We start from the raw sequence: 27,187 nt of genomic DNA, 5'->3' as shown, positions 1-27,187 counted from the left end.
TCTGAGCAGAGATGTAATATGGGCGCACTTATGTTTTAAAGGATCCCTTTGGCTCTTGTGTTGAGAACAGATTATAACAGGGGCAGGAGGGAAGATGGGAGGCCATGGCAACAGGGAGAGAAGTGGTGCAGGGTTGGGTCAGCATGATAGACATGGAATTGCATTTGGATAGATTCGGAAAGATTTGCTGATGCAGCAGTGTGGGTGGAAGAAAAGAAAGGAGTCAAGGATGCTGATGTTAATAAAGAACTGGTAAGGCACTTAGCCCAGGGCCTGGCACCTAGGAAGTGCCTGGTTACAGATGTTGCTACCACGGCTGGGTACCAGTCTGAGTGGGGCTGAGTCAGCCAGCCTGCAGAGGCCAGCTGTGAGATGCCACGGGGATCTGGGATTGGATAGATACCCCCAAGCCACCCAACCAGAGACAGGACGAAGCCCTTGGAGGCCAGCAGAGTGCACTAGAGAACTGGGGTAGTCGCACGAAAGATGGTGGATGGATGTAGAGGAGTGGTCTTTGGAATTGGGTTCTGGCTCGGGTGCCCTGGCTGTGTTATTTGGCAAAGTCCTAAAAACCTGTAGACTGGACTCAGTGATTGGATCAAAGCCCAGTTCAATCCATCAGGCCAGCACCTGAGCCAGGCACCACCCCCCAAAGGCCTCTAGGACCCAGCTTCTCCCGCCCACAATAGGTTGGGTGTAGGCTGTACTGATTGGCTCCATGGTTCTCTTGTCCTCCTGGGACTGGCAATGTCTTTCTCCTCCCAATGATGCCAGGGGGGCAAGACTGATCTGACAGGCACTTTTCAAGCCTTTGGACATGTCAGGGCCTCCAAAATTCCACTGCCCAAACCCCAAGTCAAGGAGTACACAGTCTCCTTGCAAAGGGTGTGGATTCAGGGAGGTTGGCAATTTGGTGCCATTATCCAGTCTAACACATCAGGTCAGGGCTGGTTTGGAGCCTGGGCAGGGCTGAGTCTGCAGGGAAGCCGACAGGCAGGGCTTCCCAGGTGCACGGGAGGTCACCTTGTCTGCCTGGCCCCGAGGACCACCTGGATAGCAGCTCTTTCTTCAGGTCTGGGCGCCTGCTGCGCTTGAATGCTACCCTTGGTGTATCCTCGCCTAGAGGGGCTTCTGGCTTAACCCAGCATGGAAAGCCCCAAGCCAAGAAAGGGATCAATCCAGAGGGCCCCATCCCCATTCACAGACAATAACTTAAACCCTTTTCTCTCTTGCTTCCTCTCTAGTCAAGAAGCAAATCGAGTTGAAGTCTCGAGGTGTGAAGCTGATGCCCAGCAAAGATAGCAGCCAGAAGACATCTGTGTGTAAGTGTCTGCCCGCTGGCCCCTGCCAGCCTCTCACTTGACCTCAGACCCTCCAGTGCTGTGACTATGGGGGAGCCAGATGATGCTGGAATGATTTCCCTTCAATCCTGCCTTCCTCCATCCCGGGCTCTGTGCACGGACACACTGACCTGGTGGCCAGTAAGCAGCCCAAAGGCCTGTCCTCAGCCTTCTCCTCCTCCCCGTCTTCCCATCTCCCTCGTCGCTCCTCTTTCTCCCTCACTTCCCATTCTAACTGTAGTCCAGGGAGTCATTACTGCTCCATTTCTCTCTTTATTTTTCCTTTTGAATCACTTCCACCTGCTAAGACCGTCCTTTTTCTGGCTCCTTCTCTAGGAGTCAGTGACCTCCAGCTGGGACCTGGGAGTCTGCAGGGCCCCAATTCCAGCCCCTGTGGCAAGATTGGGAAGGGGAGCGAGAGAAATGCCGAGTAACCTCCACCAGGGTCCCTGGACCTGGCTGGGCAAAGAGTGGACTAGAGGTTGGGGGTCCTGCCTCTCGAGCCAGTGGGGCAGTGCTGGGCTCTCTGCTTGGGGACAATTACGTCTGTGGAACATGTTCCTGCTATTGATGTCTGAAAGATTTAAACAGGGGCATCTGACACTGGGGAGTGGGCTGGATGTCACCCAGAAACACCTGATTGGAACCTGTGCTGTGGGGCTTTGGGGCTAGAGCACAGGAAGGGGTTGGGGGAGGCTCTGGGTGCCACCTGGAAGGCTGGTCTTGAAAGCAAAGGAGATTTTTCCAAGAATCCCTCTCTTTTCATTCTGGAAGTGAGTCGGGGGGGGGGGGTGGCCTTCCGTGGTCCCCAAATGACTGGCCTTCGGTTTACTGTCTCCTCCCTTTCCTTCCTTTCCCCCTGCATCTCACATCCTAATCTCTCCCTCCACGTTCCCCCCTCCTTCCTCCTCACCTTCTCTGCTTTCTCCTCCTCCTCTATTTCCCTCCTCCCTCCTGCCCCTCTCATCTCACCTCCATGTACTTACTTCTCTTGAGATGCGAGCATTGCTTCCTGAGAGATGGGGAGCCGCCACCAGTGTCCCAGAGTTCTGTGCCTTGTGTGGTGGGAGCGGGGCTGGGCAGAGGCAGTTTGGTCCTGAGACCCCAGTGGAACTGAGCCTGGATGTGGGATTTTTCTGTGGTCTTTCAAGTCATCCAATCAAGAGGGGGTACCACTCCCTGTCCCTGGGGACCATCGTCTGGTCATTGTACCCCCGAGAAGGCTGGATGGCAGGGAGCATTCAGGAGGCAGTACGTCTGTGTGTGACTAGGGACCGGGGGAAGAAGCAGGGAGCCAGGAGAGCCAAGGGTTAGGCCAGGAGTCTGCAGAGAAGGCTCGAACCCTGGCCCTGGCCCTCATAGGCCACAGGAGACTAGATGAACTGAGGCAGGCACGATTTAATTTCCGAGTTTGCCCTGAAGCCTCAGGCAAACTATAAGGAAATGGCCCAGATTTGGGAGAACAAGTTTTTATCCCACCATGTCTTCAGGTAACCGTGTTGCCCCAGGCACTTATGTCTCAGTTTCCACATCTATAAAAAGGGGATACAAAACCTTACCCTCTCTTCCTTCTGGGGATGCTAAGATGAGCCTTATTGGCCTAGGATTCAGAAGGTCCGTGAACTGGCCAACAATGACAGTGATGCTGTGGGTGCACTTTATGGGAGGGGGGGGCCCATGGTTTTCATTGCTACTCAGAGGTGCCCAGAACTCCCTTGGAAAGATTCAGAAACCTATTCTAATGAAATAATGCAAACTATTCTTTTGGGGGTTGGGGGGTGGGAAATCTCTCTGTTACAAGGTACTGGTCTTTGTTCTGAGATTTTCTTGTGTGACTCAAGCTGCCTCTGAGGTAGGTAACCAAGTGTATGCAGGTATCTGACCCTATGTGTTCTGCCCAAATGCCCTATGGACAGATGTTCTGAATTTCTTCACGTACATATCCTGGACCCTGCCTGTTGCCTTCATCAGACAGTCCGTGGGTACCATGGATCCTCCACCATCGGTTCTGGCCACCCACGTGTCCATGCCTCCTTTCACTCTGGATAGAAGCATCGCCTTTCTGAGCATGTTTCAGCTTCTTCCTCACCATAGGGGTCCTCACAGGGTGGGAGTAAGATTCACCTTCCCTTCTCCTTCTGCTCTCTGCAGCCAACAGCAAATTAATGCTGCAAACACAAGCCGCTGGTTTTGATTAGGCAGGGGAGGTTGGAATTATAGAAAGAGGGGGAAAACCTCTTGCCTCTGTATTCAGGCAGTAAACCGCTCCCTGCAACGTAAGTTTGCTTGTTGCCTGGGGAGCCTAAAGTCCGCATGGGGCTCCTGTGGTCTGCTCAGTCCTCCCAGGAAGACAGGACACCAGTGAGGTGTGGGCGGCTCCCCGCTGGGCTCGTAACTTCCTGATCGGTGGCTGGGCCTTCCTTCGGGCTGGCTGATTTAAGGAGGGCAGCAGGTGTGCTTCATTTGCCTGGTGGGTGGGTTGTGCCAGGGTCCCTCCTCTCTGGTCCAGAGCATCTTCATCTGTTACCTTCCACTCTGTCTGCTCACTGCGTGGTGTCAGTGCTGACTGAGAGGGCAAGAAAGGGTGTACTGATTGGCTCCATGGGTACAATGTTCCCATTCCTGTCCATTGTTGCAGTGCTACCAGGTGGCTGTGTGGTTCCAATGGGTGGTCTCAGGGACTTTGGGGTGGGTGTGATCGACGGGCAGGGTGGAGTAGCAGGGCCTAAAGAGGGTGGGAGCTTAGCTGGGAAGTCCTCAGTAGGGTTGGAACACATGAAGCTGGCTTACCAACAGGTGAAACACAAGTACAGTCTGCCCTCCTCATCTCAGAACAGAGCCTCCTCTCTCCTTCCCACGCCCTGGGGATCCTGGAGGCCCCAGTATCTCTTCCTCCCCAGCTTGCAACACTGAGGCTCCGGGAGGCAGGAACTGCTCTGCTTTTGGAGACTGCATTTCCTTCTTATCATCCAGGCCCTGAGGCCTGGTGGCCATGGGGACATGGCTAAGTTTAGCAAGTGGAAGCTTTGAAGGAGAGGCTTGGCCAGGGAGGGGACGGGAGCAGGGGTAAAAGTCCAGTGGGAGTGAGTGGGTTTAACTGGTGATGTGCAATGGTAGAGAAAGGGAAGCTACGCAAGAGGCCATGAGCTCTGCCACACACGAACGAGAGGCTAGCAGATGTCCTAACTCCCAGATCCCTTGGCCAGCCATACCCTGGGGTGCCTGGAGGTTTGAACAGGGTCTCCACCAGGCTTCTAACTAGAAATGAGCTTTAGCCTCTGAGTCTAAAGTGCAGCTCCTCACAGGCCCCTTGGCCAGGGAGTCCCCTGCTTCCTTCCCCTCCCACACCCCTCCCCCAAGGCCCTCCCACACCCAGTCTTCCATGAGTCCAGGTGATTCTTTGCCAAGTCCATTCTCACTACCCCATGTCTGTCCCAACTTCCAGGCTCTTGTTGTCCTTTACCCAAACAATCACACAACTTCCTAACTCATCTTGCACCTTACGAGCAATCCAGATCTTTCCTGCACTTCCCACACTCAGGACTCTTCAGTGGCTCCCTGTCGTTTTGAGGATCAGACCCGAACCCCTTAAAAGTCTGACCTCTGACATCTCACCTTTTACTCATCCATCTCACCCATCACCCTTCCTCCTGTTCTGGTCACACTGGGCAACCCCAGTTCTGTTTCTGTGTTTCTACCTCCCTCCCCATGCCTGTCTGTCTGCCTGAGCTGTCATTCCTCTGTCACTGTGCATCCAAATCCTGCTATCTCAGAAGGTCCATGTTCAATAACTCCTCCTCCAGGCAGCCTTTCTTGCTTCTCTCCGCACTGTGAGATGGGTCCTCCCTCTGAATCTCCTTGTAGCTGCATCTTTCATCAATTCCCCATGCGGTTTCACAGTTAGTTTCCGTGTTTCATGTCTTCACTCAAATGGGAGCTTCTTGAGGACAGGTCATATATGACATCTGATTTTGACATGCCCCATGATATATAGTAGGGCTGTGGACACTACTGTGCTAAGTTAATGCTTTTTGTGTATTCGACCGAGTGAGTGAGTGAGTGAGTGAGTGAGTGAGTGAATGAGTGAGTGATGGAGTACCTTGCTCATATTGTGGGACATTGAGAGTGTGGGACAGAAATGGTCCAACTCAGGGAACGTTACTCCAGACTTTCTGTCATCTCAGGGAGGCAGGAACTGCTCTGCTTTTGGAGACTGCATTTCCATCTTATCATCCAGGCCCTGAGACCTGGTGGTGTTGGGATCATGGGACTGGGGAGGCTTTGAGTGGAACTCCTCTGGCCAGGCTGTCTGCCTGGCCCCCGCTCCTGGTCCCCAGAGCCAAGAGTCTAGGGTGTGAGTGGGTTCCAGCCTCATGAGTATGAGCATCTCAAGAACAACGGGCCAGAGTGTTCAGCCTCCCCGGAAACGGAAGAAAACAAACTGTGTGTGTCCGATGCTCCCTGATCAAGCCTCTCCTTTAGCTGAGAGGCCTGCACACATCGTCTTTGTAAAGAGGACTCTGGTGTTGGCCCATGTGAGAGCCTCGCACCGCCTGCCAGGAACCACCACAGGCGTCATTTCTGCGCGCGGTGCCCTTGACCAGAGGCGAGGGGCACGGGGCTGGGGGTGCTCTGATTACTGGTCAGTCAGGCCTGAGAAGTGTCTAAATGGGAAGAGGTTTCTCAGCAGAAATATCTGTGTTTGAGCGAAAGTCTCTACTTTGAACTTCAGACTGCAGCTTTCTCTTACATTCTTTACCGTTTCTGACCACGCATCCACCTTTTATTTAACTTTCTTTGAGTCATTTCTTCATTTGGGGTTGAGGTTGGGGGGCTCATTTCATCTAGAGTCACCACCCCAAGATCCAAAGCTCAAGGTGGGGAGGTCACGGGGCTGTGGACCATCCACCTCCGCTGCTGGTGCGGGATGAGGGACCTGGTGTTGGGTTGGGGTGCCCACATGCTCTAGATGGATTTCCCAAAGGAATTGTCAAAAGCAGCTCCCCAGCTTGCACACTGAGGAGTCCCAAGCCCAGTGGACCCCAGCAGCCCCACCCAGCCCCACCGGAGCAGGGCCTCATTCTGTCTCTGGGTCCTTCCCCCGAGACACCACCGGCCGGTGCTTCCTGTGGTCACCCATCTCTGTATGTGCTGTTTTTGCCTTGTAGTAACTCAGATTGGTGTGTCCCAAGGGCATAATATGTGTCCAGACCCTGGCATACCTGAAAGGGGCAAAAGACTAGGCTCAGATTTCAGGTAAGATCTGTTTGGGAACTTTGTGATTGCAAGGAGGGTGGGATGGGCTGCAGGGGGGAAGGAAGGGGCTGGCTGGCCTTCCAGGAGGTGGAGGGCGGAGGATGGTGCGGATACAGGAATAGACACTTTCTGGAGAAGTGCTATGGCCTCTGACATTCTTTCCTAGTCCAGTTCTGGGAATAGCGCCCTTGCCTGAAGGGGAAGGGGAGAGCTGTAGACTATAGTGTCACCCGCAAACCGATTCCTAGTGTACAGAGGACCGCTGTCATCAGGAATGCCATGCCAGCAAGCAGCTTGTGCCTCTGAAAACCTGGGGGACCCTAGGGCCCCACGATGGTGCATTTCACAAAGTTTCTACCAGGCTTCTTCCCCTAATTCTCGAGTTTGATTAAAGTTTTGAGTATCATCCACCCACTCTTAGCTGTCCTAATTGATACTTAGAGAATTACTGTTTTGCTCACAAAAGTCACCTTTTGACTTAATCCTAAAACCATTCAGTGGTTAAAAAAATTGAGATTTTAAGTGATAAAACTGTAACGATCAAGGGCCAGAACAGAAGTAAGGTTGAGGTGATACTTTGTGGAAGCAGGAGGCCCCCGGGGTGGGCCCAGGATCGAGCTCACAGATGCACCTTGTCTCCCAGGTTAGGATCCAGCATCCAGTTCACCTGCAACGAGGGCTATGACCTGCAAGGATCCAAGCGGATCACCTGTATGAAAGTGAGCGACATGTTTGCGGCCTGGAGCGACCACAGGCCGGTCTGCCGAGGTGAGGGTGCCCTGGGAAAGGGAGGCTGGCCAGAGCGCCGGGCTGGGTGTGGAGGATGGAGCCCAACTCTTAGCGCCTGAGGCCGGGGCTCCCATCCAGGCTGGCTCAACCCACTCTCACTGCTCCCCAGGCCTCAGATCCTGCATTCATTTCCTGATCCACTTACATTTATTTAGCACCTTTGCTGTGTCAGGTCTACACTAGGATGAGGAGATCCAGGAGTGGGGAAGAGAACCATGGCCCTGCATGGACCTTTCAATCTAATGGGGGAGCACATATGCAACAGGTTGCTAGCTCATTGCACAGATGTTATACCTACACCTAGATAGGAAGGGGAGTCACCCTCATAATGTCACCTTTAATCCCTCCATTATAACACCTGTACATCCTGATCCCTGAATCTCAATGTATGTTTCTCTCCACATACTCGGCAGTAAACAGGCCTGCCCTTCTGAAGGTGCCCTTAGCTAAGCAGAGCATATGGACCTGTCTCAGAGGCTCCTCTGTTCTAGCCCCACACCTGGGCACCTTGTTCTCAGGGCCATGCCACTCATGTCCCCAGCTGTCACTTGTACCGAGGTTGGGCTGGCCAAGCCCTCATCCCCCAAACAATCTTAAAATTGCAGACCTGAGTGTGTGCCATTGTGAGGACAGAACAGCAGCTGCTTCTGTTGGAGAAGCCCTGGCCTCATTCTCCAGGGCCCGGGAGGCAGCTTTTAATTCCCTACAGTCTGTGCATCTCTCCTTCCGCTGTTCATGCGCATGGCCCGGACTCAGTCTTGGTGCAGGAATAAGCACTCGCTCTGGAGTTCATAAATAAAGCCAACAAGTGCTCTTTCGAGCACCCCATTGGAAGAGAAGGCATGTTGCCCGTGTTAAAGTTACATTCTGGGTTCTTCCTGTGTAAGAAGGAGATTTTTGCATCTCTGCAGGCACATGCATCACTGTGAGATCCATGCAGAGTAAGGGGTCCAGGGAAAAGAACTCTGATCGTGACTACACTGAGGAAACCCACTCCTTTTTTAATGGGTTTGATAAGTCATCTGGAAAAGGGTTCTGAACATATTTTCAAATGCGCCTTAGTTTTATTCATTCTCGCTCAACTTCCAGGTGGCTCTGATCCCCAATGAATAATGTACTTTGCGTTCCCACTAATTTTAGCTATATTATTTCAAAGATTCCACTTAGCTAATATTTTTTAAACATCAAACAAAAGAAGAAGTCTTGGGTATAACTCTCAGCTTTCCCACCAGCTGGCCATGGGCTGTTTGGCAAGTCATTAATTTTCCTGGGGCTATTGTTCTTACTGGTAAAGATAGATAATGGTACCTATCCTACTCCATCTTGTGTTAATGTGAAGGTCAAGTGGAGTTGTGTATATAGGAACCTTTATAAATTGGGGAGTGCTGGACAAGAAATCAGATATCATCATGCTAAATGATAAGCTCTCAAGGGCAAGGACTTCTATTTTGTTCACAAAACAGGACCTGGCACTTAGTAGGTGTTCAGTAACATGTCTTCTCTCCTTTAAAAAAAAAAATACACACACACACACACACACACACACACACACACACACCTTACCTAATAATAGACAAACATGTAAATTGACCATACCTCCGCTATGCCACCAGCGAATCAGGAGTGATGTGCAAATTAACCCAACAAAGATGGCAGTTAATTTGCATACACAGGCACCAAGTGATGGGGGCAGGATGCTTGCGTCATCGCCATGGCAATGATGCAGGCATTCTGCCCCACCCCCGGTCTCTCAGGGCCTCTGGGCAGTGTGGGAAGGCGGGGCCGGAGCAGAAAGAGGTGGCTCCCAGAGCGGAAAGAGGCGGCTCCAGGGCCTGAGCAGAAAGAGGCTGGGCCAGAGTGGAAAGGCAGTGCCGGCAGCCAGGGAAAGGAAAGTCCATTCTAGCACGAATCTTCATGCATTGGGCTTCTATTCAGAGATCATAATAATCTGGCCACTCAGTATACATACTATATATATATGTATATATATATATACACACACACACATACATACATACATATATATGTGTGTGTGTGTGTGTGTATACATATATATATATGTGTATACACATATATATATAGGAGGTAGCCAATCAATAATTATTTCTCATCATTGATATTTCTCTCCCTTTCTCCCTCTCCCTTCCTCTCTCTGAAATAAAAAGCATATATATATATACACACATATATATACACACACATATATATATGCTTTTTATTTCAGAGAGAGGAAGGGAGAGGGAGAAAGGGAGAGAAATATCAATGATGAGAAATAATTATTGATTGGCTACCTCCTATACACCCCCTACTGGGAATTGAGCCTGAAACCCAGGCATGTGCCCTGATCAGGAATCAAACCATGACTGCCCAACCAGCAAACCACACCAGTTGGGTCAGTAACATGTCTTGAATGGATGATTGAATGAATGAATAATTGATTAGCGCAACACTCCAATTCCAAGGAGCCAGACACCAGCTGTGTAGAAAGACACAGAATTATCAAATCTGAAGACCCAGGGACCCTGTACCAATCTATTGTTTTCACGTTCCTTTTGAGGAGCCAGAATAACGATATCTTTAGGCAGTGGTGAGATCTGACCTCTCACCAAGATCTTTTCATGGAAGGAAGGTTGTTCTGTTAGTAATGGCGGTCGCTTACATGAATATGCCCGAGGGCCAGTGTTTTGGAAGGAAGGTCCCAATTGAGTGATATGCTCCCCTTTTTCTCCAGACGTGTTGTGTGTCCCACTGACGTCCTCCAGTGGTTTTGGCCCAGTGGACTCTGAACTCTGCTACACTGTTAACTAAGCACTGGGCTGAGCTTTTCACAGCTCTTCTCACTTTATCCACTGCCACTCTGCAGCTGGGAAGAATCATGGGAAACCAAGCCAGGGAAATTGGTTTCAAACGAAACCATCGCCACTTTTTAGTTGTCCTTGGGCCAGTGTCTTCACCTCTCTGAATCTCTTCTTTTCCTGCTAAAGGCAGATTATAGAAAATTACTTCGTGACATTACAGCAAGGACTAGATGAGGCAGTGGACTGAAAGCTTTTGTGTAGAAACATCCCAGTGTGGCTCTGAGGCTTTTGTGCACACAGGCTTGGTTTAAACTGCTAATAAACACTGTTGTGCTTTAGCTTCCCCATGCCTGGGGCCCACCACAGCCTCTAGTGGCCATGGCCATGGGGTCTTTTAAAAGCCTGTCCCTCACTGTCTTGCCAGATCACATTGCAGTGGCACAGTTTGGAGGCACACAGACTTTGATCTGGATCACAACTCTGCCCCCGTTAGCTTGCTGGCTCTGGGCAGGTTCCTTCATCTTTGTTTTAGCCACAGGGCCCTCATTGTGAACTGGGAAGTCAGAACTCCCCCTGGTTAGTGATGGCAAAAAGTAAATAAGCCACACTATAGAGAGTGGCCAGCACTTACTGCAGTGGAGAGGGGTTCTCAGGGCAGGTTCACCTTTCTGCTGCTCCCTCCTCCCTGCCTCTCTCCCCTAGATCATCGCAAGGGAGAGAGAGCGAAGACAAAGGCTCCTGGGTTTGAGCTTGGGCCAGCTGTCCCGGGCAGCGCTGAAGGCCAAGGGTTGAGATAGATATTAGATTCAAGGGTCCTTTTATTTGGGCAGTTTTGAAAGTTTTTCTTTTCAAACCTCTAGTTTTGAGTTTAAGTAAACCTCACTTTAAGAATAAAAAAGGGACAAAACTCTGAATTCCAGGATAGCTGCACTAATAGCAGGTCACCCAGAGATCACATTCTGAAAAGGATCTGTCACCACACATATAGCAGCATTGTTTCTCCTCTAATGCATTTCAATTGTGATGTGATTTTAAATATTCCTTGTCCACACAGTTAATTACACTAAAACACGAGGCCTGGCAAATAATAGGCTCTCCACAAATGTTTCAAGACGACCTGCGTGAGTCGGTGATTAAAATGAATGAATGCTGTGGCTCTGTGCCCTCACTTGGAAATCTGACATCAGGCATTCACAGGCCTTTCTTTTGTTTCCCTCCCACCCAAAGAAATAAGCATCTACTTTGACCCCTAGAAAATTGTGATCTTCCAAAGGAGATTGCGGGCACCTGAAGCACTGTTATATGAACTCCATTCAGCCCCAGATAGAGGCAGAACAGTATCTATAATAATAAAAGGGTAATGTGCTAATTAGACTGGATGTCTTCCGGAAGTCATTCCAGACATCCTTCCTGATGAAGCCAGGCTGGAGGGAAGCAGCCCGGTCCCGAGTGCCAGAGGGAAGCCAGTGCCGGCAGCTGGGGGAAGGAAGGCCTACCCTTGCATGAATTTTCGTGCATTGGGCCTCTAGTATATAATAAATGGCTTACTGGACTTATTTTATATATGGGGCTTAATATTTTAAAATGAGATTTCACAGAAAATAAAACAGATGCAGGTGGGAGGTCAACAGGGGATTGGGAGTTGCTCGAAGCTCACCACTCTCAGCAGCCCCTAAGCCACCTCCAAGGAACCCCTGAGGCTCCATGGAACACTGTTTATAAACCACTGATAGAATGAAGAGGACCAAATTGACAACCAGGAGACCTGGTTTCTTGTGACCACAAATTGGGGTTGACAGAGAATAGGATTCGGTACCAGCCCCAGGTGAGATACTTACAGTTACTGAGATAATCTACAGAAAACAATACGTTTGTTTGTTTTTTCCTTTGTGGAGAAACCCACTATTTGCTGTATACATACATATATATTTATGTACACATATTACATACATGCACATTTATATATCTGTTTAAAATACAGAGGGGTTAGCTAGAACACCAGACTCGGGACTCAGAAGCCTAAGTTCAAGTTCCAGCCTTGGTGTTAATGCACGTGTAGCCCAGGGCAAGTCACTGAACTGCTCTGAATCTCCTTCATTCTCACACAATGGGAATGAAACATGGAAAATATGGCACCAACCAGCTAAACTAAAGGCCATGAAAATTGCAGGTGACTATCTTCTTTCCTGGTCGCCTTTGCTGGATCAGCTTCCTGGGCCTACTGCTTAAACACCAACTTTCCGAATTTTCATTCTCCTCACCTCCCTTCCCCCACGCCTACCTTGAGCCTACACCTACCTCCTCTTCTCTCCCTCCATTGTTCCCTGAGTCCCATATGCACTAACGATAAAGCTATTTATTTATTGAGCTATTTATACTTGTATAAAGCACTGTAGTAGGCATCCCTTATAATTTCTTTATGAAGAATGTGGCAATATCCATATTTCATGTTGAGCTCAGGCTTGGTGTGGTCAATCTACTTGCCCAAGGGCACAAAGCTAATCGGTGGAGCTGGAATTCAAACCCTGACTCCAAAGGCTCCATCCTACACTTCCTGAAAATTGTACCTGCACCTCCTTCAGAGTCAGTTTGTTGGATGGAACCACATAGAACATCTCTCTCCCCCACTTTTTGGTAACTTAAGTTTTGGTTTAAAATTGTAAACTCACAGAAATTTTGCAGGATATGTGCAAAGAACTCCTTTGTACTCTTTACCCAGATCCAAACAACTACTTTTAACGAGTGAATGGCCAAGGAGGGAGCTACGGGTCAGAGAGGTAAAAGAGCCGGGAGGCGTCATAGAAGCCAATGAATTCGAGTTTCACCAGGAGAGAAGGGTCACTACAGTTAGATCCTCCAGAGAGGTCCATTGGGGTTACGTGTCTCAACTGAGAGGCAAATGGTTGAAGTTTTTCTTGTAAGAAATTGTCGAGGAAACTGAGCAAAGAAAAGGAAAAGGACTGACTTGAGCAGAAGCTTCAATTACAATGGCAAACCATGAATCTGTGGTGGTACCACGGTGCTCCAAGCAGCTCCCTGGCACCCAGGATTAGGAATAGAGAAGGTGGATGGTAGAATTAATCAAAGGCATATATGAGTGTTGAAGGAGCCAGTGGTGAGGGTCTTGAGGTCCAGACTAGTGAAAGAAGAAGGGTCAGCAGGGGATTGAAAGATGACAGGAAATGAGGGAACCAGAAGGCTGGAGGGGCCTGTGATTTAGGATAGCAAATACCTCAAGATCAAGTCGCTCTGCTGGTTGCATAGGCGGCAGGGGAGAGAATGGGATGATGGAGTTAGATCTCACAGATGGACTCTCTTGGGCCCAGAGCAGCAAATCCTGGGTATGGCCAAGGACATGGATGACTTTGGGCAGGGGGACTGGCCTCTAAAAGGCAAAGGAACTGAAGGGAAGGTGAGCACATAAGCACACAGGATTGCAGAATGGGGGGTGAGAGAGAGTATGTGCCTGCCAGGTGTTGTCTGTTTCATCCATAAAGACTAAAGCAAGGCCGTCAACTGAGAGTAAGGCAAACAAGAGGAAGGGTGAGAGGTCCGAGGGGCAGGTAGAAGGAATGAAAGGGTCTTTGTACAGAGTAGGAGAATGAGCTCAATAGAGCTAAATGGCAGAGTTGCTGGGAAATATCTAGGATTTTTTTAAGGTGAATAATCAGGAATTTATAGTGATGTCAATCTTTCTGCTCCTGTGATTTTTCTCTGAAAAGCTCAACCTTATGGGGGCAGATCTAGAGAACATAGGTGGAGAGGTTCATCCATAATTGATGTCTTTCAAGCAACTGATGAAAGGAAAAAGGAGCAAGAGACTTGGATGGATTTGCAAGAAAATAATCATAATAGTGGACCATGGGCTCTAGGTTTGATAAGGACAGAAGAGGGGACAGGGAGCTGATGGGTGGAGAAAAAATGTTGGTGTTAGTGGAATGAGGTCTAGACGAAAGTCAGAGAGGAGTTCCTCCAGGGATTCAGCAACTGTTTATGGAGCGACGACCTCGAGGAGGTGAGAGAAAGCTCTCCACTACAGAGGACTGCAGAGGAAGCAGTGGACTTGGGGGTGGGGGGCGGGGAGAGAGATGGGCTTCGATCAAGGCAAGACCTGGAGCAGGAGGTACAGAGAGGTGTTGCAGACGCCAGCCAGGTTTGTTTGCCTTAGACTTGGTGGTGGGGATGTGGGAAGGAGGAGGAAGCAGGTCAGTAGTAGGAGAAGCAAGGGCACAAAGGGAACAGTATGGGAATCAGATTTGGGGAGAAGACAGAAGACCAAAGACATTTGCATCTGAAGCAGTTTCCTTTTTGGTGCCAAGTTGTTGCAGTGCCAGAGCTGGCTGTGGGTCCCGATTGTGTCCCCTAGTGTCCCCTGGAATACCACCCTGATATATGGTAGTGATGTCCAGAGGAAGAGGGGAGTGGCTGCAGAGCCCAGACATGGAAGGCTCTGGAGAAGTCTGAAAGCTATCCAGCAGAAAATGTGATGGGAAAAGGCAAAAAGAGAAACATCAACATGTGTGTATTCATTAATCCAGACCTTGTCTGAGCATCTACCATTTTGTCAGCCAGTGTGGGTTGCAGCCATGAGCTAGCCATCTGTTGGTGGGATCCCAGGGGCTGGCTGTTCAGGGGGAAGTCTATCTGTCCACGGACCCCTGACCTCACCCAGACAACAGAGGGGAAGAAAAGTAGCTGATGCTCCATTCTGAACCTGTTTTAATGTGCTCCATGCTAAATATCTACAGATTGTAATATTTTAATTAATTCCCTCTAAGCTCTTAAAGTGGTAAATGCGTGTTTGACCTGTTCTCTCTAATTACCTTCAGCATATTTCAACAGACTGCAAATACCATCTAATTTTTGGAAACAAGTGCAGGATAAATTGAGTCTGAGGCTGAGGGCTTTTAAGGCAGCGAAACCTGGCTTTCCAGAGAAGGTGTAAGATGATGCTGGTGGAGGTTGTGAGGGTTCCCAGGGCTAGGGCTCTGGATCCACAGATCCTCCTCACAGAGGTAGGCTGGGGTCAAGGCTTTGGTTTTGATGACCTTATTCTAATTTGTTTAGTAATGTCGGTCTCAAGTGTGGTCATGGGGGGAGATCCTATGTAAAGCAACTTCAGGAAAGGTAGAAAAAGCTCTCGGGCCTTGAGAGAAATCTTGGGCATCGTGAAATGGAATGAATAGGCATCGGGAGTCCCACAGTCTCGGCTCCCCTTTTGCTGAGCATTGACGATTCCCCAAGTCCTGGGTGAAGCTTCACATCCGTTATCTCAGGTACCTGCCTCCTCGGGAGATGTCACTAGCCCCATCTTACAGGTGAAGTATAGAATCAGAGAGGTTTTCTAACGTCTTTAAAGCAATTAGATTTAAAACCCAATAGGCGCAGCACCTGGCATCCCGGATTAGGAATAGAGAAGGTGGATGGTAGAATTAATCAAAGGCAGATATGAAGGTGTTGACGCCATTGGTGAGGGTCTTGACGTCCAGACTAGTGAAATTTATGAGAGAACAAAGGGTACGTCAGCAAAAAAGAGAACTCTCCTCACCATGGCAGCTGCCTTCAGGCCCAGTTGTATCAAGCAGGACCTGTGAATTGAAGTGTTTCTCAGCACAGACTTACAGAAGCAGCTGGACGCACACACGGGGAATGGAGGAGAGGGTTCTCCTAGGCCCATGGTCGGCAAACTGCGGCTCGCGAGCCAAATGCGGCACTTTGGCCCCTTGAGTGTGGCTCTTTCACAAAATACCATGGCCTGGGCGAGTCTATTTTGAAGAAGTGGCGTTAGAAGAAGTTTAAGTTTAAAAAATTTGGCTCTGAAAAGAAATTACAATCGTTGTACTGTTGATATTTGGCTCTGTTGACTAATGAGTTTGCTGACCACTGTCCTAGGCCCTTGTTTAAACTAGACTCAACTGACTTTGAGCTCAGGGTGAGGGAGAAGATCCTTTGGGTGCCAGGCTGAGGGCATGCCACCAGGAACTTCCCCACTGACAGCGACGAACTAGAAGAGAAGGAGCAATTCTGACCCAGCCGCCTCTTGCAGATAACTCCCTGACAGCTCCACCTGATGCTGTTTCCATACCTGCTTCCTCCGCGAGCTGCTGGCCCTGCAGAGAGGGCTGCGTCTTAGATGGTTTTCCTCCCCACACTCTGCCTGGCCCCTGATAGGCACTCAATAAATGTTGGAATGAGTGAGTGCAGGAATGAGCGTCTGAAATGAGAATGGATGCGTTATGTCCAGAAGCTGTGGGAGCCGCTTCCCAGACCCTCCAGGAAGGGTTCCTGGGAAAGGTTGAACCTGGCCCCATCCACACACAGAGAGGAGCTCCAGGATATGTTGCCCCATCAGAGGAAACCAGGCCTGACACCACTTTCATTTCATATACTTAGGCTTGCTGCGTTTGCTCACTATTTCTTTACCTTTCGGCACTTTGCCTACAATTAGGATAAATTGCCATGTGGGCAGCAATGAAACAGACTCATAGAACTCTTTATTAAAATAGCTGAGCACTAACATTGAAGAATGAAGTGGCTAGAACTAAAGAACACGTTTTTAAAGAAGGCAAACACCTAGATACAATGTAGTACCTTAACTGTTATCAATCACTACTTAATCTAATTAGTTCAGAAGCTATTTTAAGGGGCTTAATTAAATTAAGCTGTGATTGATAACACTTTATATCTACTTGAGTAGAGCACTTCTTCTAATTCACCTTGAGTCTTCATGCTTCCCGTCAAAAGCCTGTTTTAGGCATGTGCGGGGTGTGTGGAGGGAAATGGGGAGGCCTTGATTGGCACTGAGGTCACTCAGGTTGCCTGGTCCAGGCTGAGCTGGGGGCCTTGGCAGAGTCCTTGGGCACAGACATTCTGAGACCTAGTGAGGAGGCCTTGACAAGGACACCCTGAGATTCTAGTTCAGAAGGCCTGAGAGCAAATGGTGACACATAGACAGGTCAGCAGAGCAAAGCATGGGCACCTCAGCAGGCCTACAGGTGTCTGGGGCGCACCTAGACTTAGGTTACATGAGGAGTACCAGGCCACACCCTCTTGGTGGAGTTGAGCTGCTGATCATAGTGGAGTTGGGGTCGGGGGCCGGCTTAGCTTGACCATGGAAGCTCATCGCTGCGCACAGGGCAGCAGGGCAGGCAGAGCATGTGGGGCCTCCCCCTACCCCAGTGCTCCAGGAACTGACTTCCTCTGAACCCACTGAGAACTACGAGGGAAGAAAACAGAAAGCAGAAGGTTATACCTGGGTTGAGACTGTACAGACTTCAGTCTCTTCTGGGCGGGGGGTGAGAGGTGGGGATGGGAACTGGACCTAGTCTAAAGGAAACCTTCATCTTCTCTCCGCAGCCCGCATGTGCGATGCCCACCTTCGAGGCCCCTCGGGCATCATCACTTCCCCCAATTTCCCCATTCAGTATGACAACAACGCACACTGTGTGTGGATCATCACAGCACTCAACCCTGCCAAGGTAAGGCTCCTGGGGAGCGTGGGCAGTGTCCTGTGGGCAGGGCTCGGTTGGAGACAATTGGTTCTACAAGGGTTTCAAACTCAGAACTTGGTTGTGGTGGGTTCTTTGTAGGCAAATCTTTAAAATTGTTTTTATTCAATATCAAGTAGATAAAAAGCAAAATATAAGTAAGATATAAAGAACATCAATGCAATAGACACCTGCATAGCCAAACCCCAGTTACCTTATTGATGTAGATCCCTCATCAGCCCCATCCCATTCCCTATACCTCAGGTACACTCTACCTTGATTGTGTGTTTATCATTCCTCTTCCTTGTTTACAGTTTACATATAAATGTGTCTGAAAATTACATTGTCTAGTAAGCCAGCATTTGAACTTCATATAAATGTAGTCATGTTGTATATATTCTTAATCAACTTCACTCAAAATTATGTCCCTAAGATTTATCTATGTTGTTGTGTGTAGTTTTGCAATGCTATACACATCTTTTCACACACTTAGTTCTCTTTTTTGGTGACATGCCCTTTGTTCTCTCATAAATTTTACAAGTATCTTGCCAAGATCCACAGAATAAACTGCTGGAATCTTTAATTATACCAAACTATAGATCAGTTGGAAAAGAATGGTTATATTTGTAATTCTGAGTCTTCTGGTCCATGAGTATGGTATTTCTCTCTATTGACTTAGGACTTCTTTAATGGCTTTCAATAAACTTTTGGAATTTTTCCATTACAGATCTTACACCATTTCTTAACATATTTACTCCTAGATGTGTTATATTTGTTGTTGCTGTTATAAATCATATCTTTTAATATTTTTATTTTCTATCTATTTATTGCTGATGTTTAAAATGCAATTAGTTTTTATTCTTTGATCTTTGTATATAGCAACTCTCTTGTAATAATTTATCTGTGAATTATTTGAGATTTTCTATATAAGACAATCATCATCTTCAAAAAAACGATGGTTTTATTTCTTACTTTCCAGTCTTTATACCTTCTCTTCATTTCTTTTATTGCCCCAATGTTCTGACTTAAACCTCAAATATAATGTCAAATGACTGTGATGATGGTGGGCACTCTTGTCATTGTTTGAAGTTAAATAGAATATTTACTTCTTCATCATTATCATATTTGCTGAAGCTTTTTTTTATTTGTCTTTTTCCTAATCTTAGTTTACTAAGAACTTTTATTGTGAATGGACATTGACTTTTATCAAGTACCTTTGTATACTTATTAATATGATTTGCTTCTTTATTTTCTTAGTATGGTGAATTACATCGGTTGATTTTTCTGATATTAAACCAACCTCACATTCCTGGTATAAACTCAACTTAGTCATTTAGCATTATCATTTTTATACATGCCTATGATTGATTTGCCAATATTTTATTTAGTAATTTGCTTCTATTTTGTTAGTGAAATTGGCCTTTTTTTTTTACATTACCCTTGCCAGATGATTTTGTCAAATATTGCTAACCTCATAAAATGATGTAGAGTGTTTCTCCTCTTCTATTCTATGGAACTAAAAGTGGAAGATTAGAATAGCTTTGAAAGTTTCGTGGAACATTTCAGGAAAAATTATCTGGGTCTGATGTTCCTTTTTTGGAAGATTTGAAACTATAGGTTTATCTTTTTATGACAAAAGGATTACTTATCTGTTTTTTCTTGAAGCCATTTTATTAAGTTTTCAAATTTATTGGGTATAAAGTTGTATATACTATCTTTTATTATATATTTTTTATTCCCCTTTTCATTTCTATTTTGTATCTTTTTTTCAATATTGCCAGAGGTTTTATATTTTGCTATTTTTGAAAGAACCAATTTTTATTTTCTTAATACTTCTTTTGATATATTTTATTTCATCATTTTCTGCTCATCTTTATTTTCTTTTTTCTATTATATTTGGATTTATCCTGTTATTCTTTTCTGGCATCTTAATTTCATTGCTTAATTTATTATTTTTCAATCTCATTTAAGTATTTAATGCTATAAATTTCCCTTTAAGAACTATTTTGGCTATATTCCCACAGGTTTTTATGCATAGTATATCTATTATAGTTTAATTATGAATATTTTCCAATTTCCATTACTCTTTCATCTTTCAACCACAGCTTATTTAGAAGTAGTTTCTAATTTTCAAACAGAGGATTTTTTCTAGCTGTCTTTCTGTTACTGGTTCTAAAGCTTGTGGTCAGAGAAAATTGTATTTGAATCATTTGAAATTGGTTGAGACTTCCCTTTTGGACCAGAAATGGTCATTTTTTCACACATATTCTGTGTGTACTTGGAAAAATGACGTGTATTTTGTAGTTTTTGTGTTTTATTACATCAAGCTTGTTGATTGTGCTTATATTCTTTATGTCTTCATTGATTTTATCTTCTTGATCAGAGAGCTGCAGAGGAAGGCATATTCAAACCTCCCTCTGTGATGGTAGCTTTTGTCTATTATTCCTAAAGTTCTCTTAATTTTTGCTTTATATATATTGGGACTATGTTATGAGATCATGCATATTGAGAATGATATATCTTTCTGGTGACTTGAAATTTTTAAAAAATAATTATTTAATGACTCTCTTTATCTGTAGTAATGTTTTAAAGATTTTTCCCAGCTATAACATCAGCTTTCTTTTGGGTTTTGTCTAATAAATATTCTCTTCTTGCTTTCAACCTTGCTAAGACCTCTGTCCAGGCACATTCTGTCCCAGTGTGCCTTCCCTTCTCCTCCAGGCAAATTCCTTATTCCCCTTTGAGACACAATTAAAATACCCCCTCTTCTGAGAAGCCTTCCTAACTCCTCGAGGTCTTGCTCCTTCCTCTGTTCCTACATTTCCCTTTTTGTGTATATATCACATTGTACTGGGTTTAGAATCTCTTTCTCCTGTAGTTCAGAAATGCCCTGAAAGCAGATTGGAATCTTGTACAGTATTTCTTCTGCAGTTACCACAGTGCTCAGTGCAGAGGAGCACAGCGGGTGTTTGAATACGTTAATAAAGGATGAAGGAGACCTGTGTCAGTGTCTAGTAGCTCCTCAGGTATGGCCCTGCCCATGTTTGGCCCCAGGGCCACCTCCTGTTATGACCTTTCAGTTCAGCCTCATGGAAGACATGGGTGATGACATTTCCGTGGTCAGGACTGAAACCCAGTCCCACGTCTCTGCCCCCTACCGACACACATCTGCCTTTCTTTCGCAGCTTCTCAGTGTGAACTCAAGACTTATGATTCCGTTTGCATATGAACTTCAATGGATTTGAGCTGGAAAGTTAATGCAGCTTTGCTTAAAAAAAAAAAAAAGTAGAAGTGAGGCTGAAAAGGAAGAGAGAGATAGGAAAGGGAGGGGACATGGAAGGGGGAAGGAGGGGGCATGGAAAGGAGAGGGAGAGGAAAGCTCATTCCATGAACTTCAAAACCAACGATAATAGTGTTTTGATTATTCACTCCTTAAAGATTATCACTGTCACTCTTCCGTTTGTAAGCCTGAAGAATTAAGAATTAACTCTCTAGGCAAGTGATCACTCCGGAGTGCAAATGTCAGGAATACATGTGTTGGCCCATTTGCTCACTCGCTTACTCATTCAGCATTTACTTATGCCCTCTCTGTGCTGGGCTGTGCAGGCTGCTGTCAGAGAAGCCAAGGGTCCCCATAGGCCAGTTTGCATGACTGGGTAGCTCTAGAGGGACCTTTTAATGGCCGCCTCCAAGTTCTAAACTTGATCCCTTTCCTTTTTACAGTTGCTTCACTTCCCATCATATATTGGCATTCCTCTTCCCCTAGAACTAACTGCACACCCTTCTCTATTCTTGAAGACAAGCCCTGCTCCTCGTCTAGCCAGGATTGTATGCCCCTCATGTTTGCCCATACCCACGCTTCCCTAATTTCAGTACTCATCACACCATGTGGTGTTTTTTGTGTACTTGTAAGTCTCCTCTTCTAGACTGTGAGCTCTCTGGGTGGTGGCCATGTTTATCTTGCCTGCTGTTGCCTCTCCAAAGCCCAGCACTTGGCAAGTGCATATTAACTATTGAATGAATGAATGAATGAATGAATGAATGAATGAATCCATCAATCAAAGAGTGGATGAGTCACAAATGGGTGAAAGGGTTTACTACTTTCAGAGCCACCAAAATTAAATGGAGGTCGTGACCAAAGTTCCAGAATCTCCTAAAGTTCTCAGTCTCTGTCCCTGGGCTTTCTTTCCCAACCTCCTCAGAAGCCTTCCTCAGCCAAAATATATAAAGAGCTCATACAACTCAATCACAAAAAAACCACAAACAATCCAAAATAGGCAGAGGATCTAAATAGACATTTTTTCAGAGAAGACATACAGGTGGCCAACAGGCACATAAAAAGATGCTCAACATCACTAATCATCAGGGAAATGCAAATCAAAACCACAGCAAGACATCACCTTACACCTGTTGGAATGGTTATTACCAAAAAGAAAAGAAATAACAAGTGTTGGGGAGGATGTAGAGAAAAGGGAACCTTCATGCATTGTTGGTGGAAATGTAAGTTGGTGCAGCCACTATGGAAAACAGTATGGAGGTTCCTCAAGAAGTTAAAAATAGAACTGCCATATGATGGAGCAGATCCACCTCTGGATATTTATCTCAAGAAAATGAAAACACTAATTTGAAAAAATATATACACCTTGGTGTTCATTACAGCATTATTCATAATAGCCAAGATATGGAAGCAACTAAGTGTCTATCAGTAGATGAATGGATAAAGAAGATGTAATTTGATGAATGGAATACTATTCAGCCATAAAAAAGCATAAAATCTTGTCATTTGTAACAATAGGAATGGACCTTAAGGGTATTATACTAAAGAAAATTATACAGAGAAAGACAAATACCATATGATTTCACTTATATGTAGAATCTAAAGAACAAAACAAGTAAACAACAAAACAAAACAAAATGTACTGATACAAAGATTTGTGGCCATTAGAGGGGAAGGAGGTTGGGGTGGGCATAATGAGTGAGGGAGTCAAGAGGTATAAACTTCCAGTCATAAAGTGGGTAAGTCATGGTCATATACTGTATAGCATGGTAACTATAGTCAGTAACATTATACTAGTATTGCATATTTTGGGTTTTTTTTTTAATAAATGTTAATTGATTTCAGAGAGGAAGGGAAAGGGAGAGAGAGATAGAAACATCAATGATGAGAGAAAATCATTGATCGGCTGTCTCCTGCATGCCCCCGACTGGGGGTTGAGCCTGCAACCTGGGCATGTGCCCTGACAGGGAATCGGACCGTGACCTCCTGGTTCATAGGTCGATGCTCAAGCACTGAGCCATGCCAGCCGGGTTATATTGCATATTTTGTAGCTTTATATGGTGATGGGGGAAACTAGACATATTGTGATGATTACTTCACAGTACATACAAATATTGAATCATTATGTTGTACACCTGAAACTAATGAAATATATCAATTATGCTCAATTTATTTTTATAATACCTTTCCCAAAGGTACCAGAGGCCCATCTGCTTGAACTCCCAAGGGGTCAGGTCAGCCTTCGCACCAATTTCCCCTCTTCCCCCCTCACTCTCAAGCCAATTCTTGAGCCCTACCCTGGGTCTTCAGCAAGACTGGAACAAGGATCACCATGTAGGCCAAGCATGTCAGACTGGCCGCGAGTTTGACATGCTTGAGTAGGCCATGCCCAGTAAAAGGGAGCTCTCTTTCTTTCATGAGCTAATAGTCAAAGTGACAGCAGCATCAGTAAACCAAGGCTGGGTGGGCCAAGGTCAGCCTTCAGGGGCTCAGAAAGTACAGCGAGGAGGAAAGAGGAAGTAGGGCTGGGCAGGGCCTCGTGGAGGGAGCTCTATCTGGCCAGGAAGGAGCAAGGGCTAGGCTTCCCAGGGTGCTGAACCTTATCCTGAGGGTAAAGAGATGGCAAACTTCTTTGTAGTGATGAAAGCCTTTCTTCAGAACCTATAGCTACTGGCTTTCCATTGGCTATGAGTTCCTGAAAATTCCACAGAAGCTTAAACAAAACAGTGTATTTTCCCCACCACCAGAGGTCCAGGGTGGAGAGTCCAGGTCTGGTATAGTAGTTCCCTCAAGTGTGCCGAGCACCTTCTATTTTTCCCTCTGCCTTTTTTTTTTTTTTTCATGTGACTCCTGTCCTCATGATCACAGGAAGGCGGGAGGCTGCTCCACCTCTGTTCTCACATCGATATTCCAGGAAAGCAAGGAGAGAAAGGCAGGGAAATGCTCTGTGGACTCCTCAGCTCATATCTCATTGCCTAGAATCTTGTCACTTAGCCAGACATCCTTAGCTCTGTGGTTAGCTAGGTGCATTGCCACACTTCAGAGAAAGTCGGGGTTCTGTTAAGAACGTATAAAGAGAGGGAGGGACATTTAGTAAACCACTATCTATGTCTGTCACAGACTCCCAAAACATGAACTAGCTCAAAAGGACCTGCTTTGATTGGAGTTTACTGGTGGCCTCTCAAGTACCTTTATGGGACCCTGGGGTGCCTGGGAACCCAGTTTGAAGACCATTGCTCTAGGCCAGAGGTCAGCAAGCCTTTTCTGCCAAGAGCCAGATAACAAATATTTTAGACTTTGAGGACCACGTAAAGTTAACCCTTTAAAAATATGAAAACACTTCTCGGCCTGGCCAGGTGGCTCATCTGGTTAGAGTGTTATCTCTTATACCATGAGGTTGCAGGCATGATACCCTGTCTGGTCGCATATGGGAGGTAACCGATCAGTGTTTCTCTCTTACATTGATATTTCTTTCTCTCTCTCTCCCTTCCTACATGAATGAATGAATGAGTAAATAAATAAATAAATAAAATATATCTTCTTAATTCAGGGGGCAATACAAAAACAGGCCACAGGCCAGATTTGGCCCAAGGGCCATAGTTTTATCCAATGTCTGCTCTAAGAGATGTCGGGGCACAAAGATTTGAATGCAGAGTGAAGGACAGGCTGTATACAGTGTACCTCTGTGATCATGCCTACTTCATGTGCTGCCACTGTCCTGCCTCAGAAAGGCGTTTGGGAGCTTTATTGATCTGCATGTTACTTACTGAGCCATTATAGGATCCTGTGTTTAAACAAAGGCCGAAGAGAAGGGGGAACACTGAAAGCATTGGTACATTGTGCACTGGGACCCGTCCCAAAGCCGAAATCTTGTGTGTGTCGCTTCTGACTGCTTGGTGTGATTAGCGCCTGTGTTAGGGTCAGATGCTGAAAGAGTAGTTCACATCCATGGCTGCTCTGGCCAGTGATGTGAGTCATTTTATGGTTCTGGGTTCTGGCCGTCAAAGCAGTGTTTCCCCTTTATAGACCTAGTAATCATACGCTCCCTTTTTTGGAGGTGGCATGGTGAGCCAGTGCCCTCTGCCCCGGGGCTGGCTAGACGCGGGCACAGCCAGGACCCCTAGTCCCTGCAGAGGCCAGTCCCCTCCTCCTGCCGAAGGCGCTGCCGGCCTTGCGGTATTTTATGTGCACCAAGTCTCTGCTGAGCTGCTGAGATCCAGATAAAGGGCTTAGGGAAGGTTTGAGAGGATAAGCTGTGCTCCCTGCCTCATGGACCAAGACCTCGCTGGGGTGCTCTGAGGCAGTAGAGCAGAGCAGCAAAGAGCCTGGCCACTGGCTGCCTGATGAGTTCCAGGTTCTACCACTCAGCTGTGTGATCTTAGGCAAGTTGCTTAAGGTCTCTGTGCCTGAGCTTTCCCATTTGTAAAATAGAGGTATTCGTAGCAGCTTTTGTAAATTTTACATGAGTTCATGTGTGTAAAAAACTCAGAACAGAGTTAAGCACATTGTAGGATGAGCTCTTATAGTGAAGAAATCTCATAAGAGAAGATGATCAAAACTGTGATTAAGTATCTCAAAGAATCGTCTAGACCAGGAGTCAGCAAACTACTGCTAATGGGCAAAATCCAGTTTGCTGCTTGTTCTTTATAAATAAAGGTTTAGTGAAACACAGCCACACCTGTGTTCACTGCAACAGACCATGGTCTGCACAGGGAGAAATATTTGCTATCTAGCCCTTCACGGGAACAGTTTGCCGACCTTTGTTCTAGACCATAACTCCTGTGAGGGATCCGAGAAGCTAGTGATCAGTCCATGCTAGAGAGTCAGGAAAGGTTTGAAAATGTCCTCCCATTCAACATTGTCTAAGCTGAGGGCATATGCCTGGCATGCCAGCAGGCACTGGCAGTAGAGAGACAGTGATCCTGCCCTTCAGGGAGTTCGTGGTGTGGTAGAGGCCCAGGTACACAGATGAGTCATGGTGCTGCAGGTAAGTACTGACAGAGGTGGGGGCAAGGGAATGGTGATGTCATCCTGTAGGCGGGACGGGAGAGTGAGGATGAGAAAGATATTCCAGCCTGAGCAGCTGACCCCAGGGTGATGCTGACCCCAGGATGATGACAGTAGCCATCAGGGAATATGGGAGGCAGGTTTGCTTGCTCAGTGGGAAAACCAGAAGGGCCCCAGCATCCCATTACTACTGACAGCTACAGTCCACCCCCTTTCTAAGGACCCCGCTGCTGCAGTATTGCCATAGCCCTGAGATCCGTCTCTGGTTTCCCAAGTTCCCTCGGTGCTGTTGCTCCTAAAGCAACAATTTCACCTCATACCTTTGTTTACAACTCTTCCATAGCCCTCCCTTGTCTTTAGGGCAAAGCCCAACCCCTTAGCATGACAGACAGCCCTTCCTGGGCCACCTCTGCCTGCTTCTCCTGCGTCACCCCCACCTTCCAGTAAACAACTCCAGATCTACCTGGAGTCTCTGGACAAGTCCGCGTCCTCTGCCTTTGCCAGGTCACCTGCTCCTCTGCCCGATTGCTCTCCCTTCCATACCCATGTATTCAGTTCACTTCACCTCCCAAACTAAGCCTGGGGTTCCTTTCCTCCGGGAAGCCTGCTCTAGCCCTTCTAGCTAGTGGCCCTCACTTCCTGTCTGTCCTGTCTCTCCGTGCTCAGGGATGTTCTTACACAGAAATGCTCCTCTCTGTGAATCCGTGCCCGTGCGAGGGCCCCGCTTAAATGGCACCCGGGCTCATGAGTGAGTGAGGCAGCTGTTCACTTCCGAGGCACCTGAAGGCACCTTGGGGTGAGGCCCTGCCGGCACCCTGGCAGTGTGTGGGTGCTGGGCTATTTGGTTTGGCTGGAGGAAACCTGCACAACCAAGAAAACCTATCCACAGGATTTCTCTTCTCCTTGGTTCATAGAATAGAGAACAAAGCCGCACCCCAGCCTCCCCACTGAGAGACTGAAGATCTTCCTCAGGTTGAAGCCAGGTTGCCAGGGACAGAAAGACCCAGATTAGACAGTAGCCATGGTGCCTCCGTGGTCCTGTCTTCACGAGTGGCACCACCACCGATCCACCCAGGTGCTCAAACCAGAAACCTGCAAGTCCATCGTAAAGCCCTCCTCCCCCTCAACCCCACAGGCAGGCGGTCACCAAGATCTCAGTGTTGCTGGGACCTGTGTCTGTCCGTCCCCATCCCCTCCTCCATCCCTCATCTGGACCCCCACAGAAACCTCAGA

The 27,187-nt window shown here is 47.0% G+C and overlaps 1 protein-coding gene across 1 annotated transcript in view; it reads left to right on the top strand.

The window, feature by feature from the left end:
• Nucleotides 1-27,187, top strand: part of CSMD2 (CUB and Sushi multiple domains 2) — a 545,662-nt gene that overhangs the window by 287,228 nt on the left and 231,247 nt on the right. Inside the window, exons 7-10 of the mRNA XM_008156972.3 lie at nucleotides 1,245-1,322; nucleotides 6,509-6,596; nucleotides 7,240-7,364; nucleotides 17,540-17,661. Of these exons, the coding sequence (XP_008155194.2) occupies nucleotides 1,245-1,322; nucleotides 6,509-6,596; nucleotides 7,240-7,364; nucleotides 17,540-17,661 (413 nt within the window). The remainder of the gene's footprint in view (nucleotides 1-1,244; nucleotides 1,323-6,508; nucleotides 6,597-7,239; nucleotides 7,365-17,539; nucleotides 17,662-27,187) is intronic.

Source organism: Eptesicus fuscus, chromosome 9, assembly GCF_027574615.1.
Source record: "Eptesicus fuscus isolate TK198812 chromosome 9, DD_ASM_mEF_20220401, whole genome shotgun sequence".
NCBI classification, from domain to species: Eukaryota; Metazoa; Chordata; class Mammalia; order Chiroptera; family Vespertilionidae; genus Eptesicus; species Eptesicus fuscus.
Note: the sequence above shows the minus strand (reverse complement) of the source record. Positions and strands in the feature narration are given on the sequence as shown.